Source organism: Solea solea, chromosome 2 (genome assembly GCF_958295425.1).
Source record: "Solea solea chromosome 2, fSolSol10.1, whole genome shotgun sequence".
Taxonomy (NCBI): domain Eukaryota; kingdom Metazoa; phylum Chordata; class Actinopteri; order Pleuronectiformes; family Soleidae; genus Solea; species Solea solea.
This window is the reverse complement of record NC_081135.1, coordinates 4,847,037-4,857,145: the sequence shown is the minus strand read 5'-3', so window position 1 is coordinate 4,857,145 and position 10,109 is coordinate 4,847,037. Positions and strand designations below refer to the sequence as shown.

General features: G+C 38.8%; 2 protein-coding genes across 3 annotated transcripts in view; both read left to right on the top strand.

Moving 5' to 3' along the window:
* The window catches only part of txndc16 (thioredoxin domain containing 16), a 73,975-nt gene extending 70,444 nt beyond the window's left edge, over positions 1 to 3,531 (top strand). The window contains exon 24 of the transcript XR_009242508.1: positions 3,492 to 3,531. The gene's annotated coding sequence lies outside the window, so the exon portion shown is untranslated. The remainder of the gene's footprint in view (positions 1 to 3,491) is intronic.
* Positions 3,532 to 4,820: 1,289 nt separating this feature from the next.
* Positions 4,821 to 10,109, top strand: part of nid2a (nidogen 2a (osteonidogen)) — a 37,395-nt gene continuing 32,106 nt past the window's right edge. The window contains exons 1-3 of one of the 2 annotated variants that reach the window (XM_058613039.1): positions 4,821 to 5,120; positions 6,043 to 6,228; positions 6,506 to 6,622. In XM_058613039.1, coding sequence (XP_058469022.1) covers positions 4,914 to 5,120; positions 6,043 to 6,228; positions 6,506 to 6,622 — 510 coding nt within the window. In that variant the 5' untranslated portion in view covers positions 4,821 to 4,913. The remainder of the gene's footprint in view (positions 5,121 to 6,042; positions 6,229 to 6,505; positions 6,623 to 10,109) is intronic. The other variant, XM_058613031.1, reaches the window with a different exon arrangement.

Sequence of the window (10,109 nt, the reverse complement as noted above, 5' to 3'; positions counted from 1 at the left end):
CATGTCCTGTACAACTATAACTTTAACTTATTATCATACCAAAGGACGTTTGGTCTACAGCGGGTACATAAAAAAACAAGAAGACATCAAAAATACCACACTCGTCCAGACACAGTAAAGCTTAAAAAGCCGAGTAAATAGTAAAATGCGTTATCTTATACTATTGTCAGACCTGTTGTAAATGGCTGCAGGCTGAATTGAGTGGTCTACAGTCCTCACCTTCAAACAGAAAATACAGCTGACCTCTGGGTTTGGCTGGTCCAAGCCTGGAGCCTCCTTTGACTGGAGCCTAATCAAATGTCTTATTTTATTATTGCATATTAGAGGAAATGAAATGTAAATGTGCAAATAATCTGACATAAATGTACAGTATATTAAGAACCAAAAACAAAGGCTTGTCAAGTGATAAAGTAAGACTCTGAGTTCAGAAACAGAGCAGGTGCTTGTGTCGGCTGCTCCTCTCTCCATTTACTTTGCACACAGCTCTTTCCCGGTGCTGCAAGACTGACTCAAAACTTCTTATGCTGCAAATAAACCTAAAACAAAAATGTAAATAGTCTAAAAGAAAACAGGTAGACAACACAAAAACGTGTGGCAATATTGGCTGAGAGTTGTAGAAATGGAGAAATAACCTTGGGTCATTTGTTGTGTGTCTGTTCTTCATCATATGAGAGAGAAAGAGGTGATTCCAAAAGGTCATTATTTTATTAACCTGAGGCTGAAATTCAGCTCTCGTGTCTGCCCTGCAGCTTGAAAGATCAAATAGCAGTAAAATCTGTTACTGGAAGACTGGAGTCGTAATGTTTTGCCATTGTAACTGGCAGGTAATTACTTACTGGCTAATGACGAGTTGGATAATTGTGTAAGTGTTTTGTCTTTGTTCTCTGTTGTTTTCATCTTGTATTGTGCAACGCGATGAACAAGTCAAATTATTTTTAGTCCCTGAAGCAACGTGAACTGAGGTCATTGAAAATGCAGCAAGCACATTTTCTCTGCAAGTATAATTTTCCAAAAATAACTACGTCAAGAAAAGAAGTAATGTAGAAAATGCTTTTCTGTCAGATATTTTGGGAATAGCATGCATTCGTGTGTGTGTGTGTTCATGAATCATAGATGTGACACACTGACATGCAAAGAATGTGTTTGCTGTCCCATATATTCTAAGTGGAAAGTGCATGCTGCTCTCATTTCCTATAGGATTTATGTGAGTTTGTCTTTGTCGCTTTCATTTATAAACAAGAATCCAACCTGTCTCCCTGTCCCCTGACCTTCAGTGTCTCCATTCCCTCAATTCAATACAAATATAATGTCAATACAAGTGAATTTTCTTGTCAGCTTTTTGTTCTTTGCAGTTAAAATCAATGGTTGTTATCCATGTTGCAGAAAGTCACCCTGCAACATCTGCTCATCTCTGTAAGAAATCCATAATGCATTCATATATTGTTCTAATTCCAATTTTTCACATTTCCTAAATTAGATCATGAAGTATGCTGAAAGCCCCGAAACGATACAACAACACTTAAACTTGAGTGCCTTTATTGAGTCCCATTAAAAACCCGTTAAATGTGGCATATTGCCACGATGCCAGCACTTCTTCCTGTGTCATCCTGTCTCAGCGGTCTCTCTTTTTGCTCCTCAAATGATTTTACATGACTTCAGTGATGTATTTTTTGGCATCGTCACTGTAGCACACACATACGTAGTGCAGGGTTACAGTCTTATTTTTAGTTTTGTCTGTCCTTCACTCTTTCTCTCTGTTGCTTCAGGTTGTCTTCTATCGTTCTGTTTGTTGTTGTCCTGTTGCTCCACATTTGCTTCAAAGCTTGTTTTTCTTTGTTCTCTGCCTTTATTAACACCAACACACCTGCTTTGCCTCCTTTTATTCCCTGTCATTATCTGGGGATTTTACCCTTCTTTCCCATTTATTATTTATTTGCTGTCCTCTCTCCTGCTTTGCACTCTTTCTCTCTTTTCTTATGATTCTCTGTTTATTTTATTTTCCTCTTTTCCTTTCCTTTCATAGTCGAGCAGTTCCAGGCAGCAAGTGTTTCAAGGGGCAGTTGTTTCCATAATTTCCCTCCATTGATATAAATACATATTACAGAACTATTACAACACATTAGATCCACTCAGCTGCATTTTTGACCTGTAATCATACGTCTCCCAGGAAATACTTAAAACTGATTCAAACAGTTTATCCATTTCAATATCCAAAAGCTAAAATACCTGCCAAGATTTCAGGTTCTTACTGGCGTCAATCTTGATTTATTGCACGATTACGACTTTAAGGATGGATATCTTAAGTGGTGACGTCTATTTTCTTTATTTAGAAGCAATTCTGTTATTGATTGGAGCTTAATCTCCAAATCCTTTGGTGGTAAACAGCCTATGTTGAGGGTCTGGCATCAGTCAGAGTGCTGACAAGTGCAGCATGTATTGTTCATCTCAATCCCCCCCTCCCTCGTTCTCTCTCAATTCAATTACTCAATACTTAATTGTCATTAAAGTTTCAAAATAGACAGAAAATAATGATACAGCACTTTGTGTCTGTGTACGTGTGTTGTATGGGTATCTTTGGGTGTGTGTGTGTGTGTGTGTGTGTGCGTGTGTGTGTGCGTGCTCCTGTCTGCTAATGGATCTTGTCTGAATCATTAATGAGCTCATTGATTTGATGAATATCTGATCCCCCTCATAAAGCTGGTCACTCAGCTTCAGGCTGGAGGACAAAACATGATCAGATTAAATATTAATGATCATATACTGCGAACTACAAAGAAAAAAATGTAATTGAATTTAAATTTAACATTAAACATTACGTTTATGATGAATGGCTGGGGATTATTTACAATATTAATCCATATGTGGATATACTGTATGTTGAAGTTAAACTTCAAAGCCATTGGGGGTTGGGGATTGACTGTAAAACTAATTATGACAATTTACTGTATACATTTACAATACATCCTAGATTGGGGTCTCAACGCAGGAACAAAACCGAACATGAATTGCAGTCGTTGATATGTTGTGTGTGTGGAGTTTATCTTAACTTTACCTTTGCCTCCACCTATTGGTTGTTTTGTGTAAGTACAAACACATATTTGTTTTTAAACCCATGTTCCTCCTGATTAACATGTTTAAATGGGATATTTCACATGCTCATCCCTCAGCGAATGATATCAAATCCTTATTTTAACTTAAACAAATGTATCTCATATTTCTAGGTCAGCTTCCCCTGTGATGTTAAAAATAAAAATGATCAACTGAAAATATGATGTAATTTACATAAATGTAATTTGAGCAAAAGACAATATTTGTGTGCACAGCTACATTCAGGAACTTTATCACTGACCCTGGAGACCAGCAGTTTTTATTGTGGAGCCTATAGAGCACCTTCACATCACTTTACATTTACTTTTTTAAGTTTTATTATCATGGGTACAAATAAAGTGACTTGACTTGACTTGCAATGTTTTGTTTCTTCTCCCCTGCAGAGAAAGATCTAAAGGGAAGGGCGGAGACTGAAACCTGTCCTGCAGCCGTCTGGGCGTTGTGTGACCCAGCAGGGCTGAAGTCAGGTGAATGACGTGGCCAGTCAAGAGTATTTCACTTTGGTCAATATCGCTGTCTGGTTTGGATTGTAGTCTCATAAAATGAAATGGAGGTGAACTCGCATAAATCTGACTGTCAGCACTTTAAATTCAATGTTTCATTTTAAAAATGGCAGCAGCATAACAAATGTATTTCAGGTACCTCATTCCTTATGCTTTGGATCTTTTTCCCTTTGAAAACTCTGCCTCACCTTTTGTTTCTCACTACTCCTCATTGTACAGCTTAAGTCTTTTCAATGTATAGTCTGTCATTTTTTCCCCCTGGTTTTTATATTGACCACATTCTTTTCATGTTATTTTAGGTCCATCTGTGTCCACACTCTTCACATGTACTGTATATGCCGAAGATCTACGTACATTCCTGATAATGTAGATTAACTCAGATTATCAGTACTTCCTGGACTAATTGTCCCTTTGATTTTGAACAAAATGTACTGATTTGGTTGAGCTTGACAAAACAAAACAAATTCAGGGAATTCTATTAAAATAAAATAAAATAAAATAAAATAAAATAAAATAAAATAAAATAAAATAAAATAAAATAAAATAAAATAAAATAAAATAAAATAAAATAAAATATAATGCATATGTTGAAAAAAAACCTGCACTTTCAAACTCAGCATGATGCAGTATGCAGTATCGGACAGCAGGTGGCACATGGTGTTAAGGTTTGTAGAGTTCATACAGTTTGCATTTAAGAAAAGGCAAACCCTATGAAATATGATGAAGTTGAGGATTATTCCACTATATGTAATAAAATAAGTCAGGCTGGTGATTGAAGTGTATTCATAAGAAAAAAATATATAATTATATTTATTACATTATATATAAATATATAATGTAAAAATAATAATAATACACTTTTGAATAAAGTTCAATTTGAATAAATAGAGTATATTTTATGATAATATTTTTAAATTCATATTTGGATAATAAGAATTTATACAGTTTTTACGCTCTGTGTGTGTGTGTGTATAAAAACAAAGAAAAGTTACACAATGTGTCTTTTTCACTGTTGTTAAACAGATAGAGTTACATCCGGATTAAAAATGCTCTATTTGTCTTTTCTTTAATTCGAGCCAGATGTTACCTCCAGCACTGTGCCTGCTGTCAATCAACACTTCTCTGACCAATCAGAGCCTAAACTCCTCCCTCCCTCCCTCCCTGGCTGCAGAGTAACAGAGACTCTGTGCACAGTTCAGCACTGAGTTCTCCTTCTTTCTGCTCCCCTCCCAGAGTCCAGCTGCACCTCTGTCCCTCTGCTCCCTCTCAGTGCAGAGCTGCTGAATCGACCCCAGCTCTACAATGGAGAGAGCGGAACTGTTGGCCGTGTGTCTGCTGTGCTGGAGCTGCAGTGTGTGTGTGGTTACAGCCATCCAGAGGGCTGACATGTTTCCTTATGGCGCTATAAGTGGAGATTTAATACTGGCTGAGGGCGACGATGAAACCTCCAGAGTGCTGACCCTGCCCAAACCCTTGTACTTCTACAACTCCCCCTTCACCCAGCTATATGTAAGTACAACTTCACTCATATGCATTTTTGTGCTTGTAATCTGGGATACTTTTCCTCTCACACAGAATTCTAAAATACTCTGGATGTTTTCTAAAGTTAATATTTTGCAGGTGATATGTGCAGCTGTGGAGAAGGCTCCACAGCAGAGCAGCAGTGCCAAATATTTTATTATCATGTTCAACCTCAGCAGTGTCCAGAGGCCTCTGAGTTCATTATTATATAAGAATAAACTGTCAAATAAAGCAGAAGAGTAGGTCATATCTGTGTGTTTTTATCGTATATCATGTTATGGGATTAGTATTATGATCTACAGTATTTAAAATGTAGGTAGTGATTTAATATGCTAGCTGTATTGAATTACTTTGCGTTACAATGTGTCACGTTTTCATAAATCAAGTGTTCTTATCTTATTGTGACTCTGGATAATGAATGTTGTGATGTAAAGTTGGACAAATGGTAACTGCACTCTTTTTTACACACTTTTTTCTACACCTTTTGTTGTAAAATGTTAAATATCTGCAATCTCCAGTGGTTGTCAAGCTGCATTATGGAGTGCAATAAATCGAGATGGAACCCAGTAACAATTGTATGTGGTTTGACTGTTTCTGAAGCATAATCAGGGACCTGGCTCTGGGGTTGTTACAAAGTGCCCCAGAGGTCCTTGAGGAAAATTCAGTGGTTTATGAGGGGGAATGTAGGGATTCATTATGTGGTTCCTGGGGTCCATGACATAGTTCCAGCAGTTTATGAGGTCACCAGGAGGTTCCAAATGGTTCATGATGATTTCCCAGGTAACTGGTATTTATGATGGGGTTTAGCGGATGCAGACATCCTCTGTGGTCTGCAGGAACTGCTCATATTTTAGGATGTGGGTGCCCTCAGAAGGGCTTATGATTAACTGGGGATTCTCTGTGTTTCTAGGTGGCCACCAATGGAATCATATCAGCCCAGGACCTGCCGATGGAAAAGCAGTATGTGGACGATGGCTTCCCCACAGATTTCCCTGTGGTGGCTCCGTTCCTTGCTGACATTGACACCAGTGGTGGACAAGGACAAATTTACTACCGCGTTACAGAAACTCCCAGTGTGCTCAACAGAGTGGCCCAGGTCTGTCTATCCTCTGGAACAAGAGAAACCAGTTTCATGTGTATGGTTGTTAAATGGTTACAGATTTTTGTTGTTTTGACATATTGTGGAAAAGAGCCTAAAACTATATGTTGTGATGAAAACTTTTAGTCCACTAATTAACTGCAGATTTGGATTCTTCCTTTCATCAGTTCCTCATCCATTAGTTCAATCCATTGTACATTCCATGTTGCCATCTCTCTCGTCTCCTTCACTACACCCGGCCATCATTCATTCATTTATTCATCTGCTCATCCAGGAAGTGCACAGAGGATTCCCCGGTGCAAAATTCACACCCACCCATGCTGTGGTGGCAACATGGGAGAACGTGGCGGCACATGAAGAGCAAAGTCGAACTGTTAGGCCGTCAAACAAGGTATGATGTAAAGACAACAGTTTTATATCTGTGTGTTTATAAATAAATGACTTACTATAATTATCATGATTATCACATTTAGATAATCCTCACTAATGTGTTGGTTCTTCTGAATCCCAAATTCCTGGAGGTTGTGCATCACTTTTAATCACCCTGGGGTGGGGTTGGTGGTGGGGGGGTCTATTTGTAATCTGCCATCCCCTCCTAATCTGTCTCCTCACCTTTTGAAGGGGTCAGGGGGTCATCTCTAAAGGTCATCAAAGAGACCCCTCCCATCCAAACTCATTATCCCCTCCTGCAATTTACACACACACACACAGGTAGATGTAAACATGCCTTGACCACTCAAGTCAACACGCTCTGTTGGACATTATTACCCTCCCTGTTTGTCAGCCATTGAATGTAGTGAATGGTTTACTTTTGAAGTAGCTACACATGTCCAGCAAACCAATGTTGTCTCAGTAATAAAGTCTCTCCTAAGTCTCTGCTTTAAGTAGCACTCGCTAACCGGCATAAAAAAACAACAAAAATCAAAGGCAAGTGACCCTCACAATATCAATATTAATTGTATTTATTATTATTATTATTAAGGTCCAGTGTTTAACTGCTTTATGGAGACAGCCTTTTAGTGTCGACATACAGCAGCATGAGGGGACAAATGCACCAAAGCATGTGTTTCAAAGCTGAAGCTTATGGCTCAAATGGAGAGGTACAACATCGTTTCTGGTATGCGAAGGCAATCATAATTCCCTGAGGGCTTGAGAAAGGGCGGGGTGAGCAAAAGCGCTCTCCGCTTGTTACAATCTGCAGTCTCACCAGTAGATGTCACTATTTATTTTACGCTGGAGTGGACATCGTGTGGCACAGTCACACTTTTAGTTTTAGTAATTACAGCTCACATCATTTGCAGGGCTTTGGGAAAATAAATAGGAAGTGTAAAACTGCTATGTTATCGGTCAGCAGGGGGCGACACCCTAAACCTTTTTGTGTTTACTCAAATTAGCAATTATTACTTATCTATGTATAGATATCTACTGTATGATCTGGAATTGTCCAGTCTGTAGTTTTTTTGTTCCTGTGATTTTCTTAAGCAGTTCATTTTCTCAATGGACATCAGAACTCGTGTCATCTTTGGAAAGTGTGTCTAAAATGTGTGTTCAAACTTGACTGACTTGCGACTCTGAGAGGAAGTGGAATATTTGACAAAAAAAACACAGAGTTGGGAAATCCTTCGGTGCGCAACACTTTTACAAGCCTGTAATTATCTAGGAATTTTCCTTGAAAGACGCGTATAATTTGGCTCTAATTGCAGGGAAAATAGGAAGAGTTTACACTTAAAACAGCGGCCATAGTTTACTCAGCAAAGTTTTAATGTGGGCCGAGCTGGATCCGATATTTTCCACAATGATGTATTATTGATATATTCCATTATTGGCTACTTTATCGTCAATGTAAAGAGATAACCCTGATGATATCACTATGACATCATCAGGGTTACTCTCAAACACTGAAAAGCTCCCTCAATAGTTTTTACAAGCTAAGTGATAACTCCTCATGTAAAGTGGAGGATTCTCCTTTAGATTGGAGTTGTACCTCCTGTTAACCATGTGTCGTTGCTCTCGTTAGAGCTTTTGCTCGATGAGCTCAGGAGAGAAATGACAGATGTGTAAAATAAAGGGTTAGCTTGAGGAGTGCTGCTGCCTTTGTTTTAGTTTCAACTATGCGACAGAGTCATATAAAAGGCAGACCTACTGAACTTATCGATCGAAACAAACAGAGCTTTGTTGTTCTGCTTTGTGGCATGTGGGATGGAAGGATGAAGGGAGTGCTATATTTGAGGAGAACGCCAGGGGATCTCCCTCTGTCTCTGCCCCGCCCCCCTCTCTCATCTGTGTTTGTTCTTACTTATCGTTTTTGTCTTTCTTCCTGATGGATTGAAATCTAAACATGCTTATCATCCAGTGCGATGTGCAGCATTTAGCCTCTTACAACATTGCATTGACGCCAAATGGACAATTATTCCATGCCATATGTATATATGTTAAGGACTGTGCAAAAGTCCACCAGCTTTGTTGTCTTTATTTCTGTCAAATTATGTGATCAACGGTATTTGGATTGGAATTATGTGACTGGAAGTTGCTCTTGTGTATAAATGAGCTGTCAACGAGTTTAACTCATACAACATGTGTATGTAATGCTCACAACAGATATTTTGTTGACAGTAACATCAATTAGGGTTAGGCTCTAGTTTTAAGGGAGCCAGTGTCGTGCTATTCTTATGTTGTAAGGTTAGGTCACTTCTGAAAGAATAATACTGTATGGTCAATGTAGCACTGCTCAAACAACACATCCAATGGTGGCCTGAGATTTTGCACAACACTGTATACAGTATGTGCTAGGAGAGGATTTGTTTAGAGTTTGGAGTCTGGATCTCGGCTGGGATTTGCTTCAGTGGGTCCTTCTTTGGTCTGATAGCATCTTCCTTTGAAGTGATTAGCCAGAGGTGCTGGGTGGGGTGGTTTGGCGGGGAGTCGAGTGGTATGTGTGTGTGAACTGATTAACCTGAGGTGTGTGTGTGTTTGTCAGGATGTGTATTAGGGGTGGCAGGATGGGGGGGAGGGCGCCGACTGTGTAGTGTTTGGGGGGTTGAATGTGGGGACGAGAAGAGAGAAGCAAGGGAAGAAATAATAGGAAAATACAGGAGTGAGAAATAGAGCCACAGCTTAAAGGTTCACTTGCTAAAATGTGGGGTTGTGTTTTCTATGGAATTATACTTCAAGATGCTATTAACTTAATTGGAAAGTAATTGCTTCACTTGAAACCTAAAACACACATTCTGTTGTGTCTGCCACCAGGTAGCTCAATTTGCTAATGACCAGAGTCATTTGCACAGAGAACATGACCTTCTGTATGTTGATGTTGCCAGTGTTGACCAGGCTTTACATCAACACAGCACTAAAATCCTGTCATGTCAATGTATACAGTTTAATACTGAAATTCCAAATTTGTTTTGTCCACACACTAGGAATTAGACACATAAGAACTGGCTTAAGACTTATTTGCAGAAGTTTTTGTCATATCGACTTTTTATCCGCACAGAAAAGGCATATAGTGGAAAAAAATCACAAAACACCACCATTGCATTTTTATATATATATGTAACTATTGCTCAGTCTTGGGAAAACAGGTCTTAGCCCCATAGCGATGTTGCTTGTGTATGGAGACATTTCTTGAAACAATGCTGTGTTCATGGAAAACTTTTTTAGGACCAAAAAGAAAAGATAATCGAAAGTGAAAGATCTGTTTCTATGTGAGTAAGGCCTTAATCAAAACTAGTGTGATAGGTTGACATTAGTTATGTTTTGTGAAGGTCAGCTGAGGCTGATGAATTAATACATTGACTAAATTGTTTGAATAGAGACCCCTGCCTTTCATATCCCTCTCTTCCCCTTTTTCTTTGGTACAATAGGAACGTTTGTATTGGAAT